We start from the raw sequence: 19,134 nt of genomic DNA on the forward strand, positions 1-19,134 counted from the left end.
TAGAGCATAAAGAATGCACATACTCATGTACCACCATCTTATGTTGGAGCTCCAGGCGTTGCCTTCATTTTGAATAGCAAAAATTCAAAGTTCAAATTAGAGTACATATATGACATCACATACAACCCTGAAATTCATTTTCCTGTGGGCCAGGCAGAATTTATACTCATCAGCAGTGCTCAGGATACATAATACAAAAGAGAGAAGTGTGAAGAAATAAAGAAAGAAATATAAACAAACTGACTGTGCAATACAGAAAAAAATAAATATTCAGTAATAAATAATGTTAGAGTCCTTCAATGAGTGTCTGATTCTTGTTTAGAAGTCTGATGGTGGAGGGGTAACAACTGTTCGTGTATCTGGTGGTGTGAATCATGTAGCACCTATATCCCTTTCCTGATGGCAGCAGTGAGAACAGAGCATGTTCTGGGTGGTGTGGATCATTGATGATTGCTGCTGCTCTCTGACGCTAGCATCCACGTAGATTTTCTCGGTGGTAGGGAGAGTTTTGCCTGACATGTATTGAGCTGTGCCCATGACCTTTTGCAGGGCTTTCCGCTCAGAGGTATTGGTGCCCCCAAACCAGTTCATGATGCAGCCGGTCAGCACACTTTCCACTACACACGTTGAAGTTTTCTAAGGTTTTCAATGTCATACCAAACCCCTGCAAACTCCTGAGGAAGTAGAGGCACTGACATGCATTCTTCACGATGACATTAGCATATAGTGTGAAAGATCCTCTGAGACACCCAGGAATTTAAATTTGCTCTCCCTTTCCACCTCAGATCCCCCAACGATCACTGGGTCGTACACCTCTAGTTTTCTCTTCCTAAAGTCTACAATCAGCTCCTTGGTTTTGGTGGCATTGAGTGTGAGTTGGTCTTTAGTGCACCATTCAGCCAAGTTTGCAGTCTCCCTCCTGTTTGCTGACTCATCACCCCTTTTCGATACAACCCACTCCTGTGGTATCGTCAGCAAATTGCAGATGGTGGTGTTGTCGAACTAAGCCACAAAATGTACAGTAACTTTACAACTTCAGGAGTATCTGGATCCCAAATATTAACAAGCCATCCATTAAAAGAATCAGTAGGACTGCCAGCAAGGACTGGGGTGGGGTAAAGGAGGAAGTGGGAGGTAAAAGGGGATCATTGCTATACAGTAAACACTCTATTATCCAGAATTCAAGCAAACGGCAGCCTCAAGCAACTGGAAAAAATATTGCGGAAAATAAGTATAAATACGGAAGTTTAAAATTGGCATGCCTCACCGTTAGTTCGCCAATCCATGCAACATGCAATCTCAAACACTTATTTAGCATCTACCAATCCCCATAGGTGCCGTATACGCAGGGGTTTTTACTGTATTAAGAAGGAAACCATTAGGGCTTATCAAGCCTAAGGAGGGCTTGTGCAAGGACTATGGCACCATGTGAAGCAGTGGGAAGCTTGATGTTGTACACAAGTGATAAAGGAATAAAAGGATCCACTGATAAGTCATAGGAAGAGGACTGTGTGGGGCATAGACCCCTGTAGAAGTGACACGAGCTGATCAGTCTGCTTCTCATCAGTCCATCCACATTTCTGTCACTCATTTTATTGTAAGACTGAGATGCTATTTCCACACTTGGTTCCATCCATCCTCTGCATTTTTTGCATTCCAGTTTCAAACATTCCTCTCTTTAAAAAGTGCAGAAAATCATTTCCGCAGATGTTCCAGGGAGAAAAACACCAGCACTTTTTCACATTTGAAAGGTTTAAAAGAGTTGCTCTGGTCACTTCAAGTCAGTTCCTCACAGCCGGTTTCTTGAGTCAGGATTAAATGAAAGGGTTGGCCAATCTTCTGGTGAGTGTAATCACCAATTGGTAAGTAGAAAGATAAACATTTGATATCCGCACCGTGATTAAATAGATGTCAGCGTTGGGATTCTTTGTTGCAGACATATACATGATGCATCTAACTAATAGAAAACTGCAAAATGAACATGGAAAATAAACATGTGCAAATTAACATGATAATTTAACTGGAATTAATTTGTAATGAGAATGTTAACAGTGTAGATGAGGAACATTAAATTTTGAAGCAATGATCCAAGTCCGAAAATTTTGGGTTACGGTTATTTTATCTTTTTTTTTTAAACCGGGGCCCATTTTTTCTGATTATTTCACGTTCCCTGTATCTATCCTAAAATTTTAATTTGTAGACGAAAAAAAAGAGGTCCTGAAGAGCAATGCTTCATTTTCAATGGATGATCAATTGAAGCAATGGATAGAGGAAAAATAGTAATTGTTTCTTGCAAACACTGATGACGCCGAACAGGCCTCACATTTCCAGCTGCTTCAATACTATCATTTGTGTTCAACATCTGTTCTGCTCTTCCTCCACTTGGCTGGCTACAGGACTTTAGCGTTAATATTTTCCCACCCCCTTAAGACTTAAATTTGAAAGAAAAACAATAGTCAGACCCCTTTACAAGTGCTGGGCTGCATTCCAACAAGTGAAGACTTTCTGATGATTGATCTCTATTGCTCCTGAGAAGATATCTTGTCCAGAAGATTTCCAATGTCACTTTCAGATCTCTCAGGCTGCAAGCCAGACTTTAACAGCATCTCCCTTTAAAAGAGTAAAATGAAACCTATTTGACAAGAACCCAACTGGATACCAAGTTCTCTCTGGAGTCTTGATGAGGTTTCCATGGTAATAAAAAAAAACCCAGATATAACAGCATTCCTTCCAAATTCTCCAAGAACTAACTTGAGCCTGGAATGTGTGACACATCAGTGATTATAGCACCAAGTGATACAACTAACCAACTGACTTTAAAAGGATCTACAATTTAACAGCAGTTTACATTTCATTCATTTTAAATTGGATACTTTATAAATATATTTCTTCTTCTAAAATACTTCTGTAATTCCTTTTAATTACTAGCAGTGGGCTTGAATTATTCAGATTAAAAACAGCTACGTATATATTCCTTCATTTTGAACATATTCCCCCTTCTTTCAGAGATATGCTAGAAACTGATACTTTTACAATAACATTATAGAAAGAGCACAAATTCCAAAGGAGTTGATGTGATAACCGGGCTCATCAGTGATGCCCATTGCACCAACTAGTCACAAATTTGTTTGAAAATAATAATAGAATCCTGCTGGAAGCTATAAAATCACAACAAAACATTTCCCTACAACTCCTTTTCATGATCTCCAAGGTGAAATGAACCTTTTTTTGTTATTTCAAAAACATAAGATTTATAAGGAATACACGATTTTAAGTATCATTATTTCCTACTCTGGAGTTAGGAAGTTGAATGGTCATGATCTTGGATGTAATTCTCTCCTTAAACATCGACTATGATTGATTATTCACAGGACTGACCACAGAAGATCTTCTGATCAACAATTCATCCAAGGAAAGCAATTGTTCACCAATACACTGGCCCGATCACTGCCAATTGAGCTGGGCCAACTCATTCTCTCAACCATCAGTAACATTATATTAATGTTACTCTGTTGGTTCTATGACATAATGTGATCTAAAACTTCAAGCGGAAATTACTTTTCCAATTGATTCTGCAGTTCAGTTAGATGATGAACTTTTGAACAGTATGTTCAAGAACTCCACCATAACCTTAGATACTTTATTCCCAGATGGAACAAGATTTCTCACATGATGAGATGAAGCATTATTTCACAATCTGAATCCCGAGCAACATTACCTGATTGCTTTAGTGGCTGACAGATTTCTTCATACATTCCTGGTTTACAATATGTTGCTTGTTTTAAATAACCAACATTTGATGTATGGTAGCTGAGATTTACACCCTCCTGGATACATTGGCATTAGCTTCCATCTATCCATTATTATTCATTTAAAACGACTTTGACATTCACAAACATTTTTCTGAGGGCAAATTGAATCTGCCTACATATTTAAAAAGATATTACAAGTTATTAGTGAGGGTAATGTGTTTGTTCCAGTGTATGTAGATTTTAGCTAAGCTTCAACACAGTCTCAAATGTCAAAGAACATGGCACTTGGAACGTGGCAAGTTTCCAGCTGTTGATGCATCTAAGGTTAATGGATCTGAGGGGTATAAAATTATGAGAGACAGAACAAGGTGAACAGGAAGGATTATTTATGTGAGTGGAGATGTCGATTTGTGATGGAGAAACCAATTACCTCAAAATGACTCCTGGGATAAGGGGGTTGGTACCGAGGACAGATTCAGCAGACTGGGCCTCTCTGAAGCTAAGCTGAGAATAACAAGAGCAATCTCTGTGGAATATACAAGATTCATGCAGACTACATAGCGCAGATACAAGGATAATGTTTCACTAAACTGGGATGTCTAGACCTGGGGTCACAGTTTCAAAATACAAGGTCAGCCATTCTTCCTCTCCCAAGGGCCAATAAGTTATATGAATTCTCTGACCAAGATGACTGTGGAGTCTCAATCACTGGGTACATTAAGGACAGTGATCAATAGATTTCAGTTGTCAAGGGCATCTAGGGATTTGAGATGAGTACAGAAGAATGAGACCGAGATAAAAAGATCAACCATAATCTGATCAAATGAAAAGAAAGCCCAGCTGATCATATGTGCAGCTTCCTCAAAGATTGTTTATGATCCTGGGAATGCCTTAGTTTAGAATCAGTTAAGGTATGTGGATGGTGGGATTTACATAGCAATTTGGAGGATTTTCAATGTGACACTTTAAGGGAATAGAGGAAGTACTGGTTAGAAAGAAAAATCCGATATTTACTGGCCACTGAAAAACAATTCACAGTTTTGCATCAACCATGATCTTAGTAATTTGAATGAATAAAAACATAACCAGCTTGTGATACTACAGATTCTATCACCAATGTGTATACGTATAGATTGTAGTGTAGGATGATTGTGATTGACTGGGAGTGTAGCCACACCTACTGGCAGGTCTTAAAGGGTTGCTCCTAGCCAGACCAGGTCATTCTGGACTGGTCGACCTATATGTGACATGCTCCAGTCTTCTAGTTAATAAAAGCCTTGGTTTGGATCAACAAGCCTTTGATTCTTTCGATGCGCTCGACACAGCTCTAAGCTGATGTTTTGGAATGACAAGCAATGATCATTTCAATGGACATACAAAAGGCAGAAAAGCGAAAATAGAGTTTAACCCTTAATTTAAAAAGGCATTGTTTACTTGGGAAAAGTAAAAATGGGTCATTTTGGAGCAGGGTATTTGAAGCGAAGGATGCAATCTACCTGGATTTTACTAATGTTTTTTAAACAAGATCCCACACGGCAGGCTGTTCAAAAAAGTAAAGGCCCATTGGATCTCCAAGAGAGTGGCAGATTACCTCAGGAAGCAAAGGCTCATGGTTGGGATGTCTTTTGCAAATGAAAGGCTATTTTCAATGGGCTTCCATAGGGCTCAATATGCATCTCCTTGGTTTTTTTTAATGTATTTATTAATGATTTACACCTAGACACAGGAAACAAAATAAACATTAAAGATGTTTTTTTTCCCCCTTTTAGCCAACTGGGAAGGGGAAACGTCTCCCTGAGGTTTACTGTATTGTCAGCCGCTTGGGCTGCTTCAACCTCTTCTCCAAGGTAAGATGCTCGTCAATAGCCCCTTTTCCAAAAATTGGCCAAGTGGTAAGCAGAGTGGAAACCATTGAACCTTTTCATTCCCCATGCATCTCAGAAGAAGCAGCAAATGTTAAAAAAAAATTGACCTCCTATGCTTCAATACTCAACTATTTTATTACACCTACTGTAATAAAACATCAGCCCAGAAATAGATCGGTGATCCCTGCATTACAACAGTTTGGGCTATTGCCTTTACTTCCACCCAATTCAAATTTTTCAATACACTAAAGGCCTCGGAGAAATATTTTCAGATTATGCAGCTACATTACACATGATGTTGAAGATGTAAAAGTGTCGTGCATATATGACACATACACGCCTTTCATGCTAGGTAGTACATTCTGTGATTAATCAGCAGGAGGTGCGATTTAGTGTGTTTAAATACATTTCTCAAGGTGACAGCTGTTCGCTGATCACTGAACCTCAAAGCTGACTTTCCTTTGTCCATCACATTTCATTGTAAACAGCAACAATGACCATTATTCACCTGAGTTTATCTGCAGTGAAAATCACCCTCCTTTCCAGTAGAAGGGAAGCAAAGACTTTAATCAACTGGCGGATGCTCAGTGAAGAAAAAAGACACTCAAAGTCCACGTGTTCTAGTCGGGAGTCCAGGGGCCTACACAACTGGATCACCTGAGAAACAGAGGCACCTATTAGTCAGTTAAGACCACCCTTACTGGCCTCCTGCTGGTTTATCTTGTGGATCCGCCAAGAAAATCTTGACTTCTGGGGCACATAGTTGGAGTAGCGGTTAGTGGAACGCCTTTACGGCACCAGCAATTGGGACTGGGGTTTGAATCCCATGCTGTCTATAAGGAGTTCTCCCAGTACCCAGGGGCTCCACTTTCCTCCCACTGTTCAAAATAATCTGGGGCTGTAGGTTAATTGGGTGTAAATTGGGCAGCACAGACTCATAGGCTGAAATGGCCTGTTACTGTGCTGTATGTCTAAATATAAAAATAAATTTAATTTCCATCAAGAAACCTGACATGCATCCTCCGCTGTAAAACGTGGCCTCAAAGCCTGTGTAGAGACAGAAAGCTGGAGAAAACTGCAAGGTTTTCCCTCACCTCATTCCCTGATCCTGGAAGAAAGTTTCTGACAGAGATGGTTCGCCCTGGAGCAGGGAAAGGTGCTTCCATGATGCTTCTCATGAACGGTTGGACAAGAGCAGGAGAAATCACTCGTCGCTTCTCTACCTCATCCAAGATCTGCATAGAGCCATGAACAAACAGCAATGAGTTAGTCTGGGAACTCGTGGAGAAAACATGACAGCCTAAACAAACACGGGAATATAAAAAAAAATGAACATATAAAAAAAAGCAGTGGCATTTTCAAATTATGATCTTACTACTTCAGACATATAAAGTTGTGAAATCCAGGGTCTCACAAATATGGATATTTAACATTGCTACCCTGATATTTTGTTTCTGTATAAATATTGGACCTGCAGCAAGAAGCCACAAATACTTTGCTTTGCTGTGAGGTATGAAGTACATCTGATTCTGGCTGATTGTCTGCTGCGTTACAATTGCATTTCATTGACTGGGCAATGTGAATAGTTAAAATGGAATATTCTGATCACTGGTTTGAACAAATTCAAATGCAAACACTGTATTTCCATTTTACTTCATACTCAGATAAGTAGGAAATACAAATGAATGGCAGGTAAGAAGGATTCTGTTCACATTAAAACAGAATAAACATTGTCCTTGTTACATCCTGAACTGGATGTTCAACAGGCAGAACTCAATTCATCCATTCTATCACAACATATGTCCAAAGATTTAGCCAGGCAAACAGGGTATAAACAACCTAATTAAAACTTGGGTTTCTGCTTAGATATGTGATTTAATTTTCTTTTCAGCTCCTTTTAAAGAACTGTGGAAAATTTATCAAGGGATAAATTAGACAAGTTCAGATTAATAAGGGGAGAGCACCAGAAATTCAACTCCAACAATATAGAGAGGAGATTGACAATTAATTGTTTATCGAGTTTCTCAATCTAAGGGAATTCCAGTGAACCACTGACGAACAATGGCCCCTTTTCCACAATTAACTGGGACAGAGTCCAGTGGAAAAACAGTCAGCACGTCGGCATCAAATGATGTCATTTCATGCCGGGAATTGACCGTCTCCATGCCTACTCATATCCCTGGTGTCAGCTGATGCCAGTATGCCGATTAAACAATTGGAAAAAGGACAGCAGAAAATCACCTGTTTCTAGCTGAAGGTAGAACACCCTGATCGCCGGGGATGAATTGTGCTCAGTGGAAAAGCAGTCGGTGTCCCAGTTAAAGGTGGCCCAGTGGAAACAACACAAGCGGCTTCCTATCCCAGGACACTGCACAGCCAATTAACCAGGATGCCAGTGGAAAAGGGGCTATTGACGAGCATCTTACCTTGGAGAAGAGGTTGAAGCAGCCCAAGCGGCTGACAATACAGTAAACCTCAGGGAGACGTTTCCCCTTCCCAGTTGGCTAAAAGGGGGAAAAAAAAAACATTTAAAATGTTGCCACTCAAATTATATAATCATTTTAATTTGTGGCCAGATTGTTGATGGAAATCCTACCAGCAGGCGCCGACAATATCCAAATCGTCTGCTCCCATCTTCTCCAGTCAGCACAAAAGAAAAGGTTTCACTGTCCCAATGAAAAACAAGGAAGGTTTGTTAAAGCACTCCAAGCTATTGTAATGGGAACATCATATCGTGTTCAGGGTGAGGATATTTGGAACAAACTGCTGTAAAGGCAAAGGAGGAAAAACCCAACACCCAACCCCAACCGACCAATTTTCCCTTGCAACCGCTGCAACCACGCCTGCCTGTCCGCATCGGACTTGTCAGTCACCAACGAGCCTGCAGCAGACGTGGACATACCCCTCCATAAATCTTCGTCCGCGAAGCCAAGCCAAAGAAGAGAAAGATATACATCTGAAGTGCCAGTTAATGAAGAAATTGAAGGCTGTGTAGTTAACCAGGAATCATGGTTTTTATTAGTAGAAACTCAGTAGTACAATAATCAATGATAATAGGTGCATACAGTTATAGCCAAGGGGAGTGTCTTTAGTGGTAGAGATAATACACGTCTAATGTCAGTAGAGCAGACTAAGTACAGCGAAAGACTGACAGCATGACACAGATTCATCACAACATCTAATGAAGAAAAATATTTCACATACAAAATACCTTGCCAGGCTGCTCTCAATATATCTTCATTGATGTATTTTTTAAAATCCATTTTTGAGGATGTCATTAGTTAGCCCAGCATTGGTAAATGTTGGTCTTACTTACCCCTCCAAATGCCCTGTGTGGGCATCAATGCACTGTCTTCTTAACCACGGCAGTACTTCTGATGAAACTACTACCATGGTTGTGTTCGGTAGGGGGTTCCAGGATTTAGAAATGACAACACATTTTCAAATCAGAATAGTGCCTGACTTGGGAGAAGAACCTGCTATCCTTGTCTTTCTTGATGGCAGAGATTGTGAGCTTGGGGAACTAGCCCAAGGAAATTATTGAAGTACATTGTGTGGATGGTGTGTACTTCAGCCAATGTGGAAGAAACTGGGTTTCTCTGACATGCATGGTGTAGATGGCCTTGAGAGTTGTTGGAATTCTCCAGGCAAGTAGAGAGTATCCCATCTCAACCCAACTGTACTTTGTGGATGGAGAAAAGGCTTTGGAAAATCTGGAGTTTTGTCATTTACTGCAAGATATACCCATCCTCTGACCTGCTCTTGTAGCTACAGTATTCATCTGGCCAGTCCAGATGAGCTTCTATTTAATGGAGACCTCTGGGATGTTCATTAACTATTTAAATGTATCTACCCTTGTGGCACATTCCTTACTGTAAGTATTTAACTCTTTCCAAAGATAAAGGTGAAGAGATTTAATACTTCTGCCAAAAACACCAGTAGTCTGGGATTTCTCAACTTCTACACAGTTGATGACCACTCTGGCATTCAAGTCCAGCAAAGCAGCACAGTTTTTCTGCAATATGAGTGACTGCAAATCATAGCATGGTGGAATCTACTTGCTAAATTTATGCCAGGTTAGATTTAACATATATATATAACAATTACAGCACGGAAACAGGCCATTAGGCCCTTCTAGTCCACACCGAACCAAACACCCCTTTCTAGACCCACCTCCCTGCACAATGCCCATAACCCTCCATCTTCTTCTCATCCATATACCTGTCCAACCTTTTCTTAAATAATACAATTGACTCCGCCGCCACAATTTCCCCCGGAAGATCATTCCACACGGCTACCACTCTCTGAGTAAAGAAGTTCTCCCTCATGTTACCTGTAAACCTCTGCCCCTTAATTCTTAACTCATGTCCTCTTGTTTTAATCTTTCCTCCTCTTAACGGAAATAGTCTATCCACATCCATTCTGTCTATCCCTTTCATAATCTTAAATACTTCTATCAAATCCCCTCTCAACCTTCTACGCTCCAAAGAATAAAGACCCAATCTGTCCAATCTCTCCCCATACTCCAGATGCTTAAACCCAGGCAACATTCTGGTAAACCTTCTCTGCACTCTCTCCACTCTGTTTATATCCTTCCTATAATTAGGCGACCAGAACTGCACACAGAACTCCAAATTAGGCCGCACCAACGTCTTATACAATCTCAACATTACCTCCCAACTCCTATATTCCATGCAATGATTGATAAAGGCCAGCATACTAAAAGCCTTCTTCACCACCCTATTCACGTGAGTTTCTACCTTCAGGGAACGATGTACCGTTACTCCTAAATCTTTCTGCTCTTCTGTATTCCTCAATGCTCTCCAATTTACCACGTATGTCCTATTCTGATTCTTCTTACCAAAATGAAGCACCTCACACTTATTAGCATTAAATTCCATCTGCCATTTTTCAGCCCACTTTTCTAAGCAGCCCAAATCCCTCTGCAATCCTTGAAAACCTTCTTCATTATCCACTATTCCACCTATCTTAGTATCGTCTGCATATTTACTAATCCAATTCACCACCCCATCATCTAGATCATTAATGTATATAACGAACAACAATGGGCCCAATACAGATCCTTGAGGCACACCACTGGTCACCGGCCTCCAACCTGACAGACAATTATCCACTACCACCCTTTGGCCTCTCCATTTCAGCCAATGTTCAATCCAGATTCAGTGATCCCTTCCTTTCTATGGAGAGATTAGCTCCAAGGGAGGCATGCAAGTAATTTACAATTTTGCTTTAATTTAAATTATTTGAATGCTGTAAATGTTTCTAGCATCTTTAAGTAATTTTTTGAAAAAGAGATTCAATGCTTAAATGTCCTGAATTTTTATATTTCTATAAATTTCAGATATATTCATTATACCCCAATTTATGACCATAATGAGGACATATCTTGGATGGACGCAAGTCGAAATTGTGCCCGATCGCTTGGAGTACTGAAGTCTTAAAGCAAACTTTTCAGTTAAATCTTTTATTCATCGAACATTTGACGGTAACAACTTGAGGTTTCCTCAATTTGTCGATTAACCTTGATGAATCTTTTCCCATTCTGGTCCATGCTTACCTTGTTAGTCGACGTATGTACCAGGGTGCCAGGGCTGGGCGTGACCATCTTGATTCCTGTGCACATGAGCTAGTCTTCGGTTGGTGCATGCACAAGCCTTCGGCGTGTTTGCATGCTGGAGTTTGGTTGGTGCATGCAACCAATCAAGTGCCCTGATGATATTGAAATCACATCCTCAACTCTCGTGCCAACTCTCCAACCGAACTCCAATATGAGAACCCACCACTCGTGTGTATCGAACACTCACGTATTCACACAGGAATCAAGATAGCCACACCCAGCCTCAGGACTGGAACACCAACTAACAAGGTAAGTATGCACATTTTGGCTCTTACGTGTCTTGTATCCATTATAGTTTTAAAATACAACATAAACCATGTACATTTTATTTTTTTTAACATTTAAAAACAAATTTGGTCATATATGCTGATGGTAGCAAGTCAGGGACTACCTATAATTCAGGCTCCTTAATAGTCATGGCCATTGGTTCAGCCTACGGGAATGGGCAAGTCCTGCACAGCCCAACACCTTGCCAGTCTCATTGGAGTCAGCTTCTTCAAACAAGTTTGCACAAGATAGCCTCCTGCGAGTTAGATCAGGCTTATCAGTTTGGTGACTGACAATCACAGGCAGTGACCTTTGAAAAAAATGTTGGGTCATTTCTATCATATGTACTTTAATGTCATGGGAGCCGCATGCCAGAAAAGTAAAAAGGCTAGAGATTATATATCAAGCTTTTGCTCATTGGTCACATTCATATCTGTAAGGCAGAAGATCATATGTTCAAGCAAACCTGCAGAAAATGAGAATGATACTAGACTGGCAGTGCAGTGACGAGGGATTGTTGGACTGTTAGAAGCGATGTTGTTCACAAGAGATGCTGAACTGAGACTGAGACTATCAGGTTAACATTTAAAGCCATGCAATGCTGCTTAAAGAGTTTAAGATATCCTACACAACTGGCTTACGAGAGGTTTAAGAAGATAGGGATTGACAGAGCTCTAGAGAATTACAAAATTGCCAGCAAAGAGCTTAAGAGAGGACTTTGGAGAGCCAGAAGGGGCAATGAGCAAGCCTTGGTGAGCAGGATTAAGGTATTTAACAAGAATGTGAAAACAAGAATATAGGATTGGGCGCATCAAGGGTGACAGTGGAAAAGTGTGCATGGAGTCAGAGGAGGTAGTGGAGCTCATTAATGGACATTTCAGTATTTACCAGAGAAAAGGGCCTTTGCAATTGTGAAGATGACTTAAAGAGGGGTGAAATGTTTGTGCACATTGGCATTAAGGAGAAGAATGTGTTGGCGCTTCTGAAAAGCAGTAAGTTAAATAAGTCACCAGGTCCAGACGAGATATACCCAAAGCTACAGTCGGAAGTGAGGGAGAAGATTGTGGATCCGCTGGCAATGATCTTCACATCATCTCTGGGGACAAGAGGATTGAAAGGTTGCAAATGTTGTTCCCCTGTTCAAGAAAGAGAGTAGCGATAACCCAGGAAATAATAGACTAATGAGTCTTATTTCAGTGGTGGGCAAATTGATGGAGTAGATCTAGAGACAGGATTTACAAGCACTTGGAGGGCCATAATCTGATTAGGGATAGACAGCATGGCTTTTTCAGGGGAATGTTGTATCTCTCCAGCCTGTTTGAATTCTTGGAGGATGTGACAGAGCACATTGATGAAGGTAGTGGATGCTGTGTATATGGATTTCAGTAGGGCATTTTGATTAGGTTCCCCGGGCAGGTTCATTCAGAAGGTAAGGAGGCATAGAATCCAGGGAGGCCTTGTTTTGTGGATAGAGAATTAGCTTGCCCAGAGAAGGCAAAAAGTGGTTGTAGATGGTTTGCATTCTGAATTGAAGTCGGTGACTAGTGATGTTCTGTAGGATCTGTTCTGGGACTCCTCCATTTTGCAATTTTTATAAATGACCTGGGTGAGGAAGTGGAAGAGTGGGCTCGTAAGATTGCAGATAACAAAAAGGTTGGTGGTGTTGAGGATAATCTGAAGGATTGCCAGAGGTACAGCGAGACATTGATAGGATGCAGAGCTGGACTGAGAAGTGGCAGATGGAGTTTAACTCTGAAAAGTATGAAGTGAATAATTTTGATAAGTCAAATTTGAAGGCAGAATACAATATAAATGGGAAGACTGAGAAGTGTAGAAGAACTGAGTGATCATGGGGTCTGTCTAAATAGTTCATAAAAGCTGCTGCACAGGTTGATAAGAGGGTGTATGAACTTTTGGCCTTCATTATCTGTGGAATCGAGTTCAAGAACTGTGAGGTAGGAGATCTTATATATAAATGGGACACTTAATCTCAATGAACTTCATGTAATTAATCTCATGTACCTCAGACATGGCATAGAATAAATCAATGCATTGGATTGAAGGTGGGGGTATCTCCCAAAATGCCCTTGACCCATAAAAATGTAATACCCATGACTCTGGACAATATGATCCTGGGCACCTGATGCCAGAAGGGGATTGTTGCAAGCAAGGGCAGCTCATGCTGTTCGAGCAATTGAGGAATAAAATATGATTTGTCTAATAGAACATTCTTCTGCTATCCTCAACTTTTTTGAGGGTCAAATTGGGACCATCTACGACCCTGCCCACGTGTAGGGACATGGAGATTCTAATTCAAAGGGGGAATGTGCGTAAGTTTATTTCTATGATGTATTTTATGTTCCAAAGTGAGATCCCGAAGACGGGCTTACACAGGTCGAGGGTTGGACACAACAATCCAGAGTGGTGCTGGTCAGATATGTGACTGGACAGCATGACAGCTATCCTTAATGCCAGGTACAGGTTGGTGCAATACAATTTCCTGCATCAACTGGACCTCACACCACAAAAACTAAATAAATCTAAACCAGAAATCCCAGAAATGTGAGGAGATTGGAACTTTTATCCATTCAAACTGGCTGTGTACAGAGGCAAGATCCTTCTGGAAGGAAATGGGGGACATTCTGAAAAAAAATTACAAAGTGGATTTTCCACAGGATCCGGAATTGTATCTTCTGGGAAACATAGACATGAGTTTTAAATTGTCGAAGTACCAAATTCAGTTTGTGAAGATAGTCTTGGCAGTAGGCAGAAAATGTATAGCGGCCACGGGGAAGTCTGACTCTCAACTAAATATTACACGGTGAAATATGGAAATGTAGAGTTCCATTCCCCTGGAGAAAATCACATATGATTTAAGAAGAAAATATGACACATTCATTAGAGAAATATATTGGTATGCAGATATGACTATTCCCTTCAGATTAAGGGTACTGAAATAATCTGTCCCAACAGGGAAACAATTGGGATGAACGAAGTGGGACATGGCACAGACGACGTGCTCTATTAGTTGTTTTTTTTCTTTTTATTGTTTACCTTTAGTTACTCAGACACCTTGGTGGTTTTGTCCTGGGCTTTTCCTGTATCTTATATGACTTTATTCTTAGTTGTATTGGGGTGGGGGAGGGGGGTGGTGGGGGATAAAAACGGACTCTGTATGTCATATTGGGGTTGAAAGAGATTGTATTGTGTGTTTGAATTTATACGGGTTCGTGAGAATCAAAACTAAAATATTCAAAAAATAAAGAACTGTGAGGTAATACTCAAGACTTTAGATTGACCCCACTTGGAATATTGTGTTTGGTTCTGGTCACCTCACTACAGGAAGGATGTGGAGTGGGTGAAGAGGAGCCTTTTAAGGATGTTGCCTGGATTGGAGAACATTCATTATGAGGATTGGTTGAGTGAATTGGTCTTTTCTCCTTGGAGAGACAGAGGATGAGGGTGACCTGATAAAGGTGCACTCGATGATGAGAGGCATTGATTGAGTTGAAGGCTTTTTACCCCTGGCCTGAAATGGCTAACATGACAGGATATAGTTTTAAAATGCTTGGGAGTAAGTACAAGGGGGATGCAAGAAGTAAGTTTTTCCACACAGAGAGTGCTGGGTACATGGAATGCGTTGCCAGCAATGGTGGTGGCAGCAGAAACAATAGGATATTTTAAGAGACTATTAGATAAGTACATGGAACTTAGAAAAATAGAGGGTTATGCAGCAGGGAAATTCTTTGAAGTAGGTTATTAAGTCAGCACAAAACTGTGGACCGAAGATTCTGTACTGTGCTGTAAATTTCTATGTTCTAAGAATTGCCCATCAACCAAAACAGCTGAAAGAGATTGACTGGTAATTTATTTCATTGCTTTTTATAAAACCACATAAATTGGTAATAGTCTTTACTTGTGTAACAACAGTTAATAAACTCCATATGTTCATTATGGGTTGTGAAAATCTTTGGGATGTTCTGAAGATATGAGTGGTACTGTAAGAGCATATTAATCTTTGCGATGTGCTTGTATGGACACCAAAAAAAAAATCAATGGCTTCCATACAAACTTACAGACTTCATCTATTACATTTAACCCATTTTATTTAATGCTTGAAACTACATTTTTAAAATCATTGATCATGTCATTTGCAAAAGACATTGGTTTGCTGCAAATGGGATTCAACTTTTCCCAGCCATTCTTCCAACCACCCCAATTGAATAGTGGAGAAAAAGCATGACTGAACATAATCATTGAAAATATACACCTGGTAAATTCCAAAACAGGAACCCAGTCTTTGGCATCAGGGAAGCAAAATTGTGGGATGACTTTTAACTGATCTTCCGTTTCCCGCATGAACTTGAATGGTTTATCCAGCTGAACCACAGGGGAGAGAAAAAAAGCATTAACTACCATGTTGTGTTCAAGCTTTGCACTCAACACTTTGTGACATATATGGACATACTGCTTATTGCCAAACTTCCAATACATGTGGCACACAAGCTCTCACACACAAATGCGCACACATCACATGCAAATGCACACACAGTTCACACATGCACAGCACAAACACCCACATAAACACAAGTCATCATGGTTTTTCTTTACTATCATGCATTAAGCTGCAGAAACCAGACTGATGGGCCAGATGAATAAGATGAGGGGACACAAGTTTAGGGGAGACATTAGGGGTGTTTATTTTTAAAAAAACACCAGAGAGTAGTAGATGCCTGAAATGCATTCCTGGGGTGGTGGTGAAGGCTGCTACAGTAGAGATATTTAAAAGAATCTTAGACAGACACATGGATGCAAGAAAAATAGAGGTTTATGAGTGTGTTGGGGAAGGTTTAGATTGTTGAGTAGATTCATATAGGTCAGCCCCTGGAAAATGTGGCACTAGCAAAACTCACAGCATTTCCCACAGCTAATGTGCTTTTGTACTGTTCCAGAACAGCTCCTAGCCTGCAGTAATATAAATGGAGCCATTCATGAATGCAAACAGTTGAACAGACAAGAAGAGAAAAAAGCCTGTAATGAAAGAAGCCGCATGCTACTGAAGCAACTTCAGCGAGTACATGTTTTCACCATTATCCTTTCCAAGAGAAAATGAGAGGGAACAAATTACATTTCATCAATGTTTTGGTCCTTTTTTAAGTGTGGCAATTAATCATTTGATTATCCTTCCTTCACCTCGAATCATTGCATGAAAAATTCATGAAATATATTGTTAAAACCTGTATGCTGCTCAAAATCAGCCGATGGGAAGAAATGGATGATAGAAAGGGATTCCTGCGTCTTCATACCTTCAAAGGAAATTGTTGGGTGACCTCAGGAACATACACATTGCTTCCCTTCCTCACATGCAGGGCAACTACCACAAAGAACTCAAACAACTGCCATTCCTGGAATTCAATTAGATCTCGCTCCAAGGTTCGATAGCGACGCTTCTGTTTCAGCAAGGACTTAACCAGCACAAGGCGCTGACTGTGAGCTATGAGTAAAGGAGGAGATGGGAATTAATTTGTAAACTGAATTTTAAAAAGCTGTAGGTGCTGAAAATCTGAAATAAGACCTGAAGATCCTGGGAACATTCTGAGGATGGGTATTGGGCTTGAAACTTTAACTGTTTCCCTTTCCACAGATGCTGCCCGACCTGCTGATTGTTTCCAGCATTTTCTATTTTACTGTGTACTTCCGTACTAATATTTGAAATAAAATGGCAATAACTTCAAAGAATGATTTCTCCGCGTTGTTTAACTTCAAAGTTGCAACTATTCACAGATGTAGTTTCACTGTGAGAGATTAAAGGGTTTGCTGAAAAGAAATCATCTACATTTTAAATGGGAAACACCTTATTTTTTCATGATAATTGAATTCTGAAGAATGAATTTTTCCTGCACTCCACATCCATGTGACCTGCATCTTACAATTTGCAGACCCTTATTTAGGTCGAGGATAGTCAGGATATTTTGGGCCAAATTACTAGCATTATGCAGTGACAGTCTGAGAACAGATATAGGAAGACATTCGGTCTGTTCGGATAGAGCCACTTTTATTTGCTTCTGGCATCTCCCTTGAAAGTTCTGGTTACTGACATGGAATTAAATATATGTTTTGAGAACCATAGAAAACTACAGCAAGAAAACAGGCCATTCAGCCCTTCTAGTCTGTGCCAAAATATCATTCCATTAGTCCCACTGACCTACACCCATTTCATAACCCTCCAGACCTCTCCCATCAATGTATCTACCCAATTTATTCTTAAAACTTAAGAGTGAGCCTGCATTTACCACGAAATGGCAAATGAGAGCTCTTTCCAAACTCCCACCACTAGTTGAGTGAAGAAGTTCCCCCTAATGTTCCCCTAAACCTTTCACCCTAAAGCCATGTCCTCTCATATTTATCTTTCCTAATCTGTGGAAAGAACCTGTTCACATTTACTCTGTCTTTGAATTACAGAATTCACAAAAATTATAACTTAAAAATAACCGATGACAAGAGAAAAGCGAAACAAATGTCTTTAAGACGATGTGAATAATCTTTGTTGACAGTGAATTGCACAGATTGTTCTTGTGCTTGTATAAATTGGAGCATGTAATCTAAGTGTTCAGGATTGTAGTCTCATGCACATATAATGTTAACAGAACAATGGAAATTGGAGTTACAATTCACAGCATTTTGATCATATTTTGCCATATTTCTTCAAACAAAGGCTCTCCTTTGTCTTTCTTATTGCGACGGGGACTGATGATTATTTTCTTTCTCAGCCTTTGGACTACATTTTATAGCTTCTTAGGTTTCCAATTATTGAAGCAGACACACATTTTATAATAATAGATCGTGGAGAGTGAGAAAACAGTATATGTACTAAAACCACATTGAAAGGTTCACAGTTTTCCCAGCTGCTAATGCACTGCAAATGCATAGACTGACTGATGCAATTATTATTGTAGTCATTTTCCTGTATTACTGTTGGTAGTTTTTGTTATTATACCATTAACCATTGATGCCATTTCTCCCAGTTAGATCACTAAAAAAGTACTCAACTTAGCCTAATATTACCCCTCTCACCTTATTCATCAATGCAATGGGTCTGTATCTACTCCACACTGAATTCTAACTCCAAAAAAGTTATAGAAATTCAGAGAACAGTAAGATTTGTCCCAATTTTCATCTCTAACTGGAGAAAACAATTTTCAGAAAGCGATCTTTATTTGTGCCCAATGCCATTCTTCCACTGATTGCCCAATATTATTTCCTGGACAAGAACTACCTCCTAATGACTGAAAATGTACCTTGTAACAGTGGAAGATCATTAACAATCACCCAGAACAGGAATTTACTTACCTTTAAGTTTCTCTTCCGTCTCACTGTCAGTTTCGCTGTTTTCATCTGTAACTAAATTGACATAAATGGTCTTGTGAAGGAGCATGCATTGACAAAATGCTAATTCTATTACAGGAAATTTTTTTCTGCGTTAGGGTATGTAATCGGGTTCATCAATTTATGAATGAATCTTACATCCCTTCCATGAATTTACTCAACTCCTCCAATATCTTTATGGTTCTGATGAGGAGGAAGTAGTAATAAGCATACTTTGTTTTTAAAA

General features: G+C 39.9%; 1 protein-coding gene across 10 annotated transcripts in view; it reads right to left on the bottom strand.

Annotated features, from left to right (window-relative positions):
* LOC138745991 (DENN domain-containing protein 2A) overlaps positions 1-19,134 on the bottom strand; it is a 153,846-nt gene that overhangs the window by 14,333 nt on the left and 120,379 nt on the right. For 8 of the 10 annotated variants that reach the window (XM_069903643.1, XM_069903644.1, XM_069903642.1 and 5 more), the window contains 7 exons: positions 18,873-18,923; positions 16,829-17,016; positions 15,793-15,902; positions 8,214-8,283; positions 8,044-8,121; positions 6,712-6,852; positions 6,126-6,274 (listed from right to left, as the gene is read on the bottom strand). In XM_069903643.1, coding sequence (XP_069759744.1) covers positions 6,126-6,274; positions 6,712-6,852; positions 8,044-8,121; positions 8,214-8,283; positions 15,793-15,902; positions 16,829-17,016; positions 18,873-18,923 — 787 coding nt within the window. Of the gene's footprint in view, positions 1-2,462; positions 2,611-3,718; positions 3,925-6,125; positions 6,275-6,711; positions 6,853-8,043; positions 8,122-8,213; positions 8,284-15,792; positions 15,903-16,828; positions 17,017-18,872; positions 18,924-19,134 lie in introns of all 10 variants that reach the window. The other 2 variants (XR_011346643.1, XR_011346644.1) reach the window with 2 other exon arrangements.

This window comes from Narcine bancroftii, chromosome 11 (assembly GCF_036971445.1).
Source record: "Narcine bancroftii isolate sNarBan1 chromosome 11, sNarBan1.hap1, whole genome shotgun sequence".
Lineage (NCBI taxonomy): Eukaryota > Metazoa > Chordata > Chondrichthyes > Torpediniformes > Narcinidae > Narcine > Narcine bancroftii.